The following is a 14987-nucleotide window of genomic DNA, read 5'->3' as shown; positions in this document are numbered from 1 at the left end:
TGCACTTCCTCTTTGATACCGTTTGATACCAGAGTATATGTATGATAGAAAATATAGAGATAGTTATGTCAATACGAATGGATGACCTTTGTTGCTAGAACCTGTGTTAGAGAATTTTGTATGACTATCTGAATAAGACTTAATATGATCGTGTGTAGTGAATTAAGATTCAAAGCCTTCAAGCTTGTGATTTTCGTTATTTCTCTACCTATTCCTTATTTATAATTTATTATTTATTTTGCTTTAAGTTCTTTCTGTTCATCTTTGGTTCTGCCCTCTCTTTTCACTTCATACATAATCCCTGGGTTATTTCATTTAAACTTGTGGTTTTAACTACCATCTACCTGTAAAAATGATTTCAACATCTATCTTTCTTCTGAATTTTCTGTGTTTCTCATAGGCATCTTAAAGTTCACATGTCACAAACTAAATTCATTCACAAAATTTCCAGACCTGGTTCTCCTTTCCTTCCTCAATTTCGTTACTAGTATCTAGTATCCCAGATCATAAATATGGGTAGGAATAAATCTCCCACATTCATCCCATCATGAATACTAGTTAATAGAATTATGTTTCTTAAATCTATTCCTTCCTCTCTGTCTCAAGTCCCCCATCTTTAGTGAAGTTTCTCAGCTAGGTAGCTCTAATAACCTTTAACTGGTCTCCCACCTCTGATTCATCTTTTAAACTGCCGATGGCGTTAGTCATGGTACTCAACAGCGTAAGGTTTTTTAAAGTTTACTGTGGTTTTTAGAATATAATTCAGGTTCTTTAATTTGACACGCAGGCCTCCCATCGTCTCGCTTTTCTTCCAGCCTTACTTCCTGCCACATTTCATGTATTTATATTCAACAGTTCACAACTGTTTTTATTTTCCTAACCTGCCTTAAGCTTTACATACCTCAGTGTCATTGCACATGTTACTCCTACTGCCAGTAGTAATCATTTCCCCCTGCTTCTGTTTCCCTTTCAAGTTCAGGACACCTCCAGGAAACCTCCCTTCACCTCCAGTCTAAATTAAATGCCTCTCCTCTGTGCTCACATAACAGCCTCTTCATTCTGCCTTCCTAGCTCTTATTAGACTGTTTTGAAATTGTTAGTTTCATTATCGCCACCACACTGTGAGCTCCTTGACAGTCAGGGTGTTTCATTATTCTCTTCCCATCACTTAGCACATAGTAGGCATTCATTAAATATTTGTGAATGAATTAAATAGCCACCCCTTGTCTTTACATTGAAATATTTGGAAAGCCAGATAATTGACAGTACAATAGTGTGACATTTAAAAAGTGGTACCTTTGTCATAGTTCCTTGTCTTAAGAATAGAAACTGAGGTATTGCACTAGACATAGAGAAGGCAGTGTTGTTTTGAATCCTGCTGGTACAGCTGGGTTTGGTTACCTGAGCAAATTGGTAAGGTAATTTTTCAGTCACTACTTGAAGATTTTGTGTATTCCTTGAAGATTGGTTTGAAGGTTGTGAGATTTTTTGTTTTTGTTTTTGTTTCATTAGAAGCTGATGAAGTAGACTCAGAAGATAGTACTGAACCTCCACATAAAAGGCTTTGTTTGTCTTCTGAGGATGATCAGAGTATTGATGATTCTACTCCTTGCATATCAGTTGTTGCACTTCCACGTAAGTCACTGTATATTAAGAACAGAATTCCCTTTTGAAATCAAATTTGCTTGCAAGAGATTGAATTGGCATTTGAAGGTAGACTTAGACCCATTCTGTTTCTCTTCATTTAGTCAAGAAAAACTTATTTTTAACTAACACAATGAGCACTTATTTCACAATGAGCACTTATTTACATGTCAGGAGTGGTTATAAATGCTTTTACATATGTTGTCTAATTTAATATGTTGTCTAATTTAATCTTCTCAACCTTTCATTTTTTCTTATTGTCCCTTCACCCCCATCCAGGAGCCTTCTTTTAAACATTTTTTTTTTTCAAATTGTCCTCACCCCATGAAGTTTTAATACCACAGATACACTGTTTTTTGTTTTTTTTAATGTACTGTGTATGTCCTTGCTTTGTTAATAAAGAGAATAAGGTTTTCTCACGTACACACACCCCAGAAGCATATTTGCCCTCATTGAGAAAGCATGCTATAGAGCAGGTATTATTATTATACCTATTTTACAAATGAGGAAACTGAGGCAGAAGAGGTATAATTGCCCAAGGTCATACCCAGGTGTTCTGTCTGGTTCCTTAGTTCATACTTTTAATCCCAATGCTCTACTGTCTCTTCAGATGATATATAGCCAAATGGAAATTCGGTGGTAGTCTGATTAGTTTATTCTCACTAACAATGTTTTTAGCATGTTTATATTCCAAGATCATTTAGAGTAGACTGGATTCTAAGGAGGTATATTATTTCAAGTGGAATTCTATTGGCAAAAGACTACAACACGCCAACTATAACATTAGATTATATTTCTGATTTGTTTAGCAAAAAGTATGGACTCCTGTTGAACTATGGGGGCCCCACAAACTGGGATACATGTCTTAGTCCATGGCAATGGGTTGGCATTCAAGGCTGGCTGTTGGTGGCATTCTGCATAATGGAGAGTCTTGCCATATCCAAGAGCTTTCGTTTTGCACTCACATCAAGCAAAATCACATCTTCATCTAGTGGAGGAAACTAAGTTTTCATCATGGAAAATCATGTCTTCACAAGTAGATACATACTCTGTATTTAGAGTTTAATTGTTTATTAAATTTATAGAAAAGAAACGCTTTTATATCATTTTACTATGAGACTTTAGTGTTAATGTTAATATTGTGTCAGTTGTGACATATACAATCTATTTCTAACTAAATGATCTTTCCTCCTAATGATGATTCATAAGATTTTTTTAAACTCTTTCCTCATTTGACTGTCATTACATTGTGATTTAATTTTAAAACTTGATTGGCCTACCTGTATAGATGGAATCCTATATGGATGTTTTCTAAGGTAGAATTTTATTTTATTCAGATATAATTTACATGTAACATTTGTTTCAGGTGTACAACATGGTACGGTTTACGTATATGTTATGAAATGATCACCACAATAAGTCTAGTTAACATCCATCACCACACATAAGTTACAGATTTTTTTTCTTGTGATGAGAACTTTTAAGATCTACTCTCTTAGCAACTTTCAAATATATAGTAACAGTATTATTAACTATAGTCACTATGCTGTATATTATATCCCCAGGACTTACTTATTTTATTAAGCCAGAATTTTTTAATGATTATTTTGACTGGTTAATTCATTTGGTTAAAGTAGCGTGCCTTGGTCATGATCATACGGTCAAGTTATACTTGATATTTCATTCCAGTTTATGGTAGACTGAATCCTTTATACTATATTCAGTTAACTGGCTAAGGTAATAGGAATGTGTTGACATAAAAATACATGAGCTGCTTGATGTTGGGCCATAGCAAAATACGTATGGAGGGCATTCTGGAGCCTAATACTCAAGATAAGGTTGAATTTGTGAAAAGTGGGCCTCAAGTATTTACTTGGTTCCTGGATTTGTAAAAAGTATGTTTATAAAATCAACTTAGGAAAGTTTCCACATTTAAAAAAAGTCACATAAAAGCAGCAAGTCCTATATCTGTCACTGTCATCTGGGATTGATTAAATGGGCAAGTCATTTGCTGACTTTGTGGAGGTGAATATTAATGTTTAAAGATTTAACTTAAAGTTTAATTTTAATATTCAGGTTTTCTTTACATGCTTTATAAAACTGATAAACTGTATCTGTCCAAGCCTTAAAAGTCCTCTTTACTCTCATGGTAATCAGTCTTAATCATTTACTGAAATCTGCTTTTTGCCGTCATCTACCACCATATTTACTCCATTCCTTATGCAATTATAACTCGGTGGTTATTCATTTAGATGATTGTTGCAATACCTTAGCCTCCTACTCCTGTTGTCTCCACACTTCACTTACCATTCCTGTTGCCACTCTTGCTATTGCCTATTAACTGTGGAGTCTATTTGTGATCTACTTCAGACTTTGTTTTCCTACCACTACTTCCTGTGTTTCCAGCTTCCTCTAATACTTTCGAACTCCTGTGATCCTTTGTCCCACTGGGATTCATTGATCTTATCATTTTTCCTTTGTTCCTTCTCCACTGTATCCTGTTTTCTCCTTACCCAGTTTCAGTTTCATGGTTACTGTCAAGTCCTTTTTTCCTTCCCTCACTTCTATGTTCTTTGATGAAACCACAACCCTAGTTACATCTGTCTGCCTTATTTATGTCTATACCTGATCAGAGAAAAACAGCACAAGCAGGCTGACTGGTCTCACTTTAAATTGATGACCATTAATTTGAAGTGGGTTCATGATGTTGCCTGCCAGTCACACCATACTTCTCTAGAAGTGTTCTTTTTCCACTTTGAAACGATGGTGTCATACATCCCAAAACGTCCAATACTTCCTCCACCATTTTTACTCTCAACTGATAACCTTGCTTCCTACTTTACTGAGAAAGTTGAAGTAGCCAGAAAATAATTTCTGTAAGTTTTCCCTATCACAAATATCTATATCCATGTATTATATCTTTTTTCCTAACTAAGGTCCTCCCTTTGATTTATTAGATCCCACCCCTTTTGCCTACTCAGGGACATTGTTGCACAGTTCTTTCCTTTTCTCTTCTGAATCATCAGTTTGTCCATCTCTAGATGATGGGCATCTAAATTACTCTCATTAGCATTACAAACAAACTGAAATTTATTCTTTAGAATAAGAAAGTCCCATTAGCCCACTTTTGTCTCCCATCCAGTTTTTCTTTTTTCCTTAAGAGCAGAATACCATGAAAGAATTGCCTATACTTGTCTTCATTTCTTCCTCTTCCATTCTTCCTTAAATCCTCTTCAGTCCGCCTTTCACCTGTATCACATCTCCAAAACTGTTCTTCCCAGGTCTCCATAGACCGTCTTGTTACTAAATCCAGTGGTGATTTTTTTTTTCAGTCTTCATCTTATTTGATCAATTCATACTTTTGACAATATTTATCACTCCCTGCTCCCTGAAACATTTTGTCACTTGCCTTCCAGGGAACATATTCCTCTAGTTTTCTTCTACTTTTGTGTCCATTCTTTACCAGTCACTTATGCTGACTTGTGCATATCTCCCCAATCTCTAAAAGATGTGGAGTGCCCTAGGACTGAGTTCTTAGACTACTTCTGTTTTCTGTTTTTACTTCGTCCTTAGAATTCATGATTTTAAATCCTGCCTCTGATGACGACTCCCAGCCTCTTAACTCTAGCTGTTTAGTAGGTATCTCAAACCAATATGTTTAAAACTGAGTTCTTGAAACTTCCTAAATTCTTACATTTACTTCTTCTACAATGTTCCCCGTCTCATTAATGGCAAGTATATTTTTTTCAGTAGCTAAGATTAGGAAAAAAAACATAAAATAGGGGCGGCTGGTTAACTCAGTTGGTTAGAGCGTGTGCTCTTAACAACAAGGTTGCCGGTTCGATTCCCACGTAGGATGGTAGGCTGCACCCCCTGCAACTAATTGAAAACGGCTACTGGACTTGGAGCTGAACTGTGCCCTCCACAACTAGATTGAAGGACGACGACTTGACTTGGAGTTGATGGGTCCTGGGAAAAAAAACAAGACATTGTTAACCCAACAAAATTTTTTTTAAAAAGCATAAAACAGTATAACACTTGACTTTTCCATTTCTTTCATATTTGGTTTATCTGCAAATTTTATTGGCACTACTATCAAAATATATCCATTATTCGAACTACTTCTCATCAGCCTCACTTGCCTTCATTCAGATCCAAGCCACTGACCTCTTACCGTGATTACTGAATAGGCTTCTTAAATCATCTCACTCCAGCACTTGCTGCCCTTCATACTGTTTTCCCCATAGCAGCCAGAGTGATCCTGTTAAAATAAAAGTCAAATTATATCACTACTCTAAATAAATCTTCCAGTGGTTTCCTGTTAGAGTTAAAGCCAAAGTCTTTACAGTGGCCTACAAGTCCCCACACAATATCTTACTGTTTTTGTTCAGTCTGCTTTGGCCATACTGCCCTCCTTGCTATTCCTAGGAAAATCCAGGCATGCCCCCATCTCACAGCCTGTGCACTTGGCTTTCCTTCTGCCTGAAGTGCTCTTCCTCAAGATACCTACATAACTAGCTTCCTTCCTCACTTTGACCCAAGTTTTGGTTACTTTTCTTGGCTTCCTATCTAAAATTTCAAATATGCTCTCCCACTCCCAATAATACATTCCCTTTCCACTTTATTTGTTCTCCTTATTACTTATCACCATCCAACATAATATTGTGTTCATTTTATGTCTAGCCCACTAGCATATAAGCGCCAAACAGACAGGATTTTTGATTCTTTTGCTCACTTCTGTCTCTATATTACCCAAAGCAATTCCTAATATGTATTTGGTGCACAATAAATGTTTGTTAAGCATCTGTGTTTTAGTATATGATGAATATTGTGTGTGTGTGTGTGCACGCACATGCCAAGAATGTGTTAGGAAATTAGATGGTCACATTTTTTTCCCATAGTTTTTTGGGTTTTTTTAATCAATAGAACCTGCTATTATTATTCTGGAGTTGAATTGTTCTTTTTCTTGAAGTTTCAGAAAATGATCAGAGCTTTGAGGTGACCATGACTGCAACCACAGAGGTGGCAGATGATGAGATTACTGAGGGAACTGTGACACAGATCCAGGTATAGTAAGTCTTTTTTACTGGCTGCAAGAGGCTATCCTTTACACCTTAGGTGATAAAATGTTGTCTGACAAAGTAGCAACCACAAAATTGAGACTTGCTACTTCATTCAGGTTTCTGAGTGCCCACATATGTGAGTCTCAGAATTGTAAGCAAAGACAGAGTTTTAAAATACATTCACTATAGAGCGACTCACATTGTTGAACCATGATGAATGTGCATTCTTTATCTATATGGAGTGATCTCACTTGGACTGTTAAATGACTTTAAATTTTATGTTACCAGTTACATAAGATACTGATTGAGATATAAAGCTTTTTGAGATAATTTTACCCAGGAGGTCCTGTAAGTGACTGATTTAGAAACGCTACATATGTTCTCTCTTCTCTGTGACTGGAAGCCAGTCATTTCAAATAGGTTTTAGTTATAATGGTTGTAGTTATGGTAGTTCCTTTTGGTGCCTGTAGGACCACATACATTTTACCATGTGTTTAGAAGTGACATAATAATCAGCCTTACTATTTTCCTCTTATGTGAACTTCTTTCATTGTCTAATAAGTTATTTCTGCCCAAAGTAATCAGAATTATTTGTTCTCTAACCTGAAGATTAAATCTATTTTATTTATAAGTTTATCTCTGGCTAATTGTGCCTTTCTTTTCAGTAGCTTGTCCTTTTACTTCATCTCTTCATTTAACAGAATATTTTTAAAGTAGTCAATAGACATTGTACCCTTCTTTTTCTTATGTGAAGCATCACAATGACCCTTGTTCAGTTAAGTATAATAGTTATAAGTTGATGTGTAACATCAAGGACTAAGGACATCTCAGGTGGGTGCACTGTGAACCTTTTGCAATAGGGAGCTTCAGAGTGGTTCCAGAATGACAGAATTTTAGAGGAGTAAGTCTGTGATATCTTCAGATAGCTTTGAGACAGCCCCAAATCCTCATGCTCTGTCCTAGATATCAGTGGGTGATTTGAACAGGAGTTTTTTCTAAGCCCTCTGAAACAATAAAGGACCTCCTTCTTTCAAAATGGGGCTTCTCAGACTTACTTCAGATTTAAATACTATGTAGTCTCATTTCCATTCCTTTTGCAGCACAGTAAAAATAACTGTATACATATATATGATGTGGTTTACAACCTAGTTGTAACATTGAGCAGTGGAAATGTTAGTTAGAGAAATCCTGGGCTTCTTTTGTTTGGGTTATTTCCAAGGAGTTAATGAGTTAATAATTTAATACTAGCCTCTTGGTTTATTACCATTTTAATAAATGAAAAAACTTTTAATAATTTCTAATATATGTTTAGTAAGATTAACGTTAGGTTGTGAGTGGAAGCATAGTTAAAAGTTCACAAATAGTCTGCTTTGCAGCGTCCTTTTATTTCAAACCAGTTGTAGCTATTTCATATAGTTTATTAGTTTATGTACTGTGTCTCATTCCAGTTACGGGACTAGCTTAAAAAATTAAACACTAAAATGTTTCCAAATATATATAGTACCTTGTAAGAGGTATTCATTGGGTGAAATACTTATTTTTAGATTTCTAAACCTGTATATATAATAAACATGAAACCCTACAACTAACTCACAAAGGCTACATTTAAAAAGCAACAGCATACTAAATAAAGACTGAGTAATTTTAAAAGATTTATGAAAAGAATAGTGGGAAATACCAGTAAAATACTGTAAAACTTATTAATACCTGTATACTAAGTATAAGTATAGATACCGTTTAAGGTACCTGAGTCTCTTGCTATACTCACTTAACTCATTTGTTATTGACAGTGTTGAATATTACTGTTCAAATGTAATAATCATTTGCTTCATTAGGTGGCTGTTTACATGTTCAACATATGACTTAAGTAATGATTATAACTCTCCCTCAGGAAAATTTAAGCCATAAGGCATTAAGTATTTGTCCAAAGATGGAAATTAATCATCATAACAGGTTTGTTTATTCCTGAAGTTCATAGAGTGGCCTTTGCTGTATATTTTGATTCACTTTGGGAAATGATGATTTAACCTTTTAACCAGCTGATAATTTAAGAGAGGATGATCTCAGGAGAGCATTTTCTACATACATAACATTTCTTTAAAAGTGAATATTGTATGTATTAAAGTCTTTTGATAGCTCTCTGAGTCACTCTTGATGACTATCAAAAGTGACATAGGTCCTGTGTCAAAAGTGATAGAATTGTGATCTTCAGAATATAAATGAGTCCTTTGACATTATTTATCTAGTTTGTCTGAATTCTCAGCTTTATAAAGCCCTCTTGATCTTTAAAAGAAAAAAAATCTAAAATGTACGACACAATATATGGTTATAAAACTTCATACTTGTTCAGTGATTCCTAGCTTTTTGCCCATGGATTTAAAAAAAAAAAAAAAAAACGCTTTTATTAATAGAATATATTCATTACCGCCAAATATAAAAATAAAGAGATATGGTTTTTCCTCTCATTGTGCTTTGGTAGTTTAATGACAACTTCTCTCTCTTTCCAACTGAGATGGGTTTCATTTCCTCTTGAAATTAGAAATTCATTTTTGGCTTATTCAAGAAACAGTTAGACTTACCTCCAGCCAGTGACATAGCTTAGTAGTTGATCCAGTCCAGAGTGATCACTAGGTTGAGCGATCACTAGGCATTTGACTCTCCCTGTATCTTGGCCTGCCTCTGATGGGCTCATAGCTGATCCCATCGGTAGCACTGCTGCCAAATCTTCCTCACTTATACTATAGCTGTCTTTAGCCCAAGGCCAACTCTTAAAAGCAACTTTGTTCCTGCAGAATTCGCAAGATATCAGGTATGTCTGTAATTGGAAATGTACCCAGTGATAGTTGCATAAATATACTGACAGACACTGAATTGTATACTTGAAAGGGTGAATTTTATGGTGTGTGAATTATGTCTCAATAGAGCTTATTTTTTAAGTGCATATTTCTTAATAAAGATTAGTTTAGTTGCAATAATAAGTAGTAGTAGTACCATATAGTTCTTTGAAAAGAAGGTACATTAATAAGGGTAGGAATCAGCTCTAGTGGTTGGCTAAAACAAAGTTGTCAGGAAACAATAAGCAGACCATGATTTTGGAATAATGTCCTTTGTTTTAGCCTCTTAATCCTTTAAATTTAACACGAGATTACATGACTATATATTTAGGCAGTGAAGTACCTGTGAGGACATTAACAATCATAACGCTTAACCCCCAGCATTTCCATTTTATCGTATGTATAAGCTCATTTTTCATATATAGATATACAGATGGCTCTGGATATCCTATATTGATTTAAATACTTACTAGAATCTTAGTCAGTATTCTGTAAAATTCAAGCCACTAGTACAGGTCCGTGCTTAAATGAAGGTCATATTTTATTAATGAAGATAATTTTGTATTCATACTGCTGTAATAAAAACAGCAAGAAAATATTTGTCTTCCAATTAATTGAATATATTTTTACTATATATACAACAAATGAAACCCATTTTACTATATTAGAATTTTATAATGCTTAGCATTACAAAGAGAGATGGAGTATTAAATCAAGCTGCTACTTTTTTTACTTTGACCTTTTCAAGATTCTACAGAATGAGCAACTAGATGACATATCTCCCTTGGGTAATGAGGAGGTTTCAGCAGTTAGCCAAGCCTGGTTTACAACTAAAGAAGATAAGGATTCTTTGACTAACAAAGGTAAGGTATACTGTGAATTTTAGTGTCCAGTGGAAAAAATGGAGGTAAAAATAGCTTGTAGTCATTAGGATTTTGATTTGGACCTTCATAATTGTGATTTAGTAGTTACAGTTATTGAGCTTTTCTAATTGCATTGAATTTGGCTCTGAATGACTCTGAATGAGACAATGAAAGCAACATTTGTTTTTCTTTTTTTTTTTTCCTTCCATGGGTATAAGATTTTTATTTCAATTTGATTTACATTCCAATGGAAATTATAAAATGTATTCACTTCTTAATTTAAAAAATGTAGCTTAAAATTTTAATGCAAACTATAAAACATAAGTTTGCAGATCAAAATTGGGCTAGTTGCTTAAAGTAACAAATTTTTAAATCACCATTTTCCACCTCCACACCAAGGATAAACTTCTAATTAGTGATCACCCATGCTGTACTAGGATAGCACTGAGACTTGAGAAAACACAAACATTGTAGAGCTTCTCCAGGTCCAGATCAGGAACCTTTCTGTGCTTTCTCATAGTGGCCAACAGCAACCACATCACCAAAAGTAAGAATCATAACCATTTTGCCATCCTTAATTTCTCTTACAAAATTTGTTTCTTTGCCATCCCGTTTCTGTACATGAATGAGTTTGTCTCCATCTAGGCTGACGACAGACTTACAGTTTCTGTCATCTGCAGTAGTTTCATCAAACTCTTCTCCCAGATGGAAACTAATCTCTTGTGTTCTTGAATGTGCTTTGAGTCCTGATCGCCACTTTGTCCCCATCCTGACTGATGATCACTGTTGGCTTAGTCACATTTCCCACCTGTCTAGTGGCAAAGCCCACACCTAGAGCCTTCATGTATTCATCAAAGTTCTGACTGTCCGTCAGCTTCCAGGTAGCACAGAAAGCTTCCACCATCCTTGCCCTTTTCCGTTAGCTTCCAAAACAAATAAAATAGACAGGAGTGAGGACCTTCGGATCCGATTGCCACTGCAATTCAGAAGACCCCTTTGCACCTCATAGCAGCTCCTGCCTTCTAACATTTGTTTTTCAATAATTGATCATTTTTCTGATACGAAGTAGATTTTGTCCTGTTGACTTTTGAACAACTGTACAGTGGTGGCGTTTAAAAGACAGTACAGTTACTGCTTGCGGGATTAGGAAGTCAAGCCTTTTCAAAGATCTACTTACTTGGGTCTGATAAGTGGCTTAGAAACTTACTGTCACATAGTGTTCATAAGGATTGCTAGGAAGCTGCTACAAGAAAGTGGGGGGTTGTGTATCTGCCACTGTGAAGTAAGGAAAGGAAGTAAAAGTAAGTAAATTGTTTTTAACCACTGTAGAATAAATACTCATTTAGAATATATTGTTCATTTGGTATCCAGTGAATTATGTTTACCTTGCCCTAGAATACTTTGTACATGTTTTGCCCATAAAATTTATTTTTCATTGGAGAAATTTTTCAGCACGATTGAGCTTTTCTAATACTTAGAAGTTTTAGCACTTAGTTCTATACTGCTGAAAGAATAAGAGAGGTACCTATTTAGTATTTCATGCCTTTCAAGGAATAACATTTTCTATAACATTATTTGTTTTCTTTTAAAGGACATAAATGGAAGCAGGGGATGTGGTCCAAGGAAGAAATTGATATTTTGATGAATAATATTGAACGCTATCTTAAGGTATGCTATGGCATTTTTTTTGTTTCACTAATTTGTTCACTGCCAATTGCAAAAATACCAAAGCAGCATATTATATGTACTTAGGAACATTTCAGTAATTTTTGTAATGGATGACTGGCTATGCTGCAACTGAATAATTTTAAGGTATATGATTATAGTATGTTTTTAAACAAATCTGAATTCTCAGTTTGAAATAGCTTTATTGCTCCAGTTAACACCCTGAAGTTTAGACAAAAATCTTAATAGCCTCTCAGAATCTTAAAGTCCTGTCTTTTAAAGCAGCCTATAAATTAAAGTTTAAGTTTATATTGTTTAAAGTGTAAAATATGCATTTTCTTTGAATGCATTTATGACATCATACTAGTCCTCTTTTTGAAAAAAAAATTCAGTTCATATTCAGGCTTATTTTCTGGTAGTTTGGTAATCCTCTTTGTTAAATGTCTGTTGAACACAGTATTTTTGAGGTACTGGAGATACGAATTGCCTAACACATAGTGTTTGATTTTGAAAAGCCAACAGTCCACCTGGGAATGCTGAAAACAGGTGAAGAATGATACAAGGTTTTGTACTATGTGAGTGAGACATGTAAATTCTGCATGAGATCAAAAGAGGAAGAGTCTATTCTTAGGCTTAGGACAGTTATGGAAAATATTTAGAAGAGCAAGGATTTAAGCTGAGTCTTTAAAAAAGGAGTAGAACTTAGGCTAAAATAGGGCTGGAGGTAACCACATGACTAAATGCTGAGCACCGAAAAATTAGAAATCAAACCCAGACCACATTAGCTCCTTTAACTTGAACCAAAATAATTAGCCTCTGGAAACGGGGCTTTGAAGTCCAGACCCAAGAATTAGAACTCTGTCCTATAGGAAATGAGAAAGACTGCTACCTTAGTGAAGTGAGAGATCGGGGTAGATCCATGCTCTTCTCATGGAAGTCTTCCAGAGACTGTTGGCCATCCCCAAAATAGAGTTAGATTCCAATAGAGCACGTTTGAAATGTAAACCATTAGTATTCTTTAAGAGTGGGAGTTATACAGTATTTATTTATTTAACCATTCTCCTATTGTTTGATACTCAGATGGTTTATAATTTCTCATTATTATAAATACATAGCTGCCTAGAATCCCCACATTCTGAAGCTTAATTTTAAGCTGCATCCTTCCCAAGCTAAGCTTTGTGAATTATAAAGAGTTAAAAACTTTAATTCTTTCTTAATGAATAAAGATCCTTCCCATCAAGATAATTGTTTTTCAGAAGCAAAAATACGGTGGCCATTGAAAAGGTATCCACAAGTTTTAAAGTTGGCCACTAACCATATGCACTGTAGTTAAAACTGCAAAAAGGCATGGGTTTAGATAAGGCAGTAACAAGTGGTAAGGACACTGAACGTTGGGAATTAAGCACCTGATTTCTTTTCCTAAGGGATTGGAGATGATCTCCAAGGGAAGGACCATGACTAAAATTTGAGACTTTAGATGACCATTTCAGTTGAGCAGGTGAGAGTCGGACAGACCTGAAACTACACTGGTGGAAATAGAATTGGCAGATAAGCGGTCATCTCTAAGGAAGCCTGGTTACTGGATGCTGGGGGAGAAGGAAAATGAGGAGTTGGAATCACTAAAGAACTTTAGTTTGGGGTGATTGGGAGAATGATGATAAGATTGGCAGAAAAGACAGGAAATGTCCAAAAGAAATGTATTGATCATGGGAAAAGGTAATTTATTTGGTTTTGATTTTTGACCATGGATTTTATTATGTGTTCTCTAAGAACATTGTAGAGCCATTTTAAACCAATTAGATGTCGTATATTCCACATTTGGGATAAAAGAATAAATGAAAGTAACTGCCACAAGCAAAAACCAAAAACAGTGGAAGAATCTTTTCGTCTCACTAGGTGGTCATCCTGCAACACAGTGCCTCGCATATATGTAGGTGCTCAGTAAATGTTTAAGTTTATCATTTACAAAATTGAAATTACAGAACTAAATTTTAGGAAATATTCTAAAGTTTAGAACCTTTTGGTGTTGTTACAGATTTTAAATATTCAAAAGAACGTATAAAATGCATTATCAGTGTAATTCTACCTGTTTTTTGAAATTTATGTAAGTAGATTCATTCTCTAGATATTATGCAAGTTTTGTTAGATATTACGATTTGGAATCAACGTCCTGTTGATTTGTTTACCTGTTATTTCATTGTGCAAATGTACACAACTGTAAGTTACCCCATTTCATAGTTAATGGTCATTTGGTTCTTTTTAATTTTTGCTGTTTATTTGTGCAAATCTGGTGGGTATGAATGATATTTTATTGTGTTTTTAATTTGTAGTCTCTGATTACATATTTTTATATGCTTATTGGACATTTGTGTTCCTCTTTGAAGTTCCTATTTGTGTCTTTCACCAATTTTTCTATGTGGTTTTTCTTTTTATAGATGTTCTTCATGCTGATATTAATGGTTTTTTGGTCGTGTTAGAGATATCTTGTCTCATTTAGTGGTGTGTCTTTTCCTTCTCTCCTAGGTGACATATGATGAAAAAAGATTTTTAATTTCAGTGCCAAAATTGTCGTGTTTTTACTTTTATAGTTTGCATGCTTGTTTAAGAATTCCTCCCCTGCCTCAAGGACATGAAGATATTCTTAAATATTACTTTATAAAAGTTTTAGAGTTTTGCCTTTTACTCTCATTTTTTCCTATTAGTGTGAGATGGGGGTTCAATGTTTTGTTGTGTTTTTGTATGGCTGACAATTGTCCCAGCATCATTATGGAATATTAGTTTGTTCCCAATCTCCATTGTTCATTCTGTCCTAGATCAAGTTTCCATAGATTTGTTTCTAGGTTTTCTAATTTGTTCCCAGGTTCTGTTTGTTGATACCTGTACCAAAAGACCACTATGTTCAGAAGTCCCAATATCTG

The 14987-nt window shown here is 34.9% G+C and overlaps 2 protein-coding genes across 2 annotated transcripts in view; one reads left to right on the top strand and one right to left on the bottom strand.

Moving 5' to 3' along the window:
• Positions 1-14987, top strand: part of DMTF1 (cyclin D binding myb like transcription factor 1) — a 44843-nt gene that overhangs the window by 12776 nt on the left and 17080 nt on the right. The window contains 4 exon segments of the mRNA XM_033088847.1: positions 1513-1635; positions 6617-6711; positions 10290-10404; positions 11996-12072. Of these exon segments, the coding sequence (XP_032944738.1) occupies positions 1513-1635; positions 6617-6711; positions 10290-10404; positions 11996-12072 (410 nt within the window).
• LOC117012500 (fatty acid-binding protein, brain-like) lies at positions 10761-11970 on the bottom strand. The gene is given in 2 exon segments (XM_033088840.1): positions 10761-11124; positions 11126-11970. Coding segments are annotated over 2 exon segments (411 nt in total). The 5' UTR covers positions 11309-11970; the 3' UTR covers positions 10761-10896.

The sequence above is a fragment of the Rhinolophus ferrumequinum genome, chromosome 20 (genome assembly GCF_004115265.2).
Source record: "Rhinolophus ferrumequinum isolate MPI-CBG mRhiFer1 chromosome 20, mRhiFer1_v1.p, whole genome shotgun sequence".
NCBI lineage: Eukaryota > Metazoa > Chordata > Mammalia > Chiroptera > Rhinolophidae > Rhinolophus > Rhinolophus ferrumequinum.
Note: the sequence above shows the minus strand (reverse complement) of the source record. Positions and strands in the feature narration are given on the sequence as shown.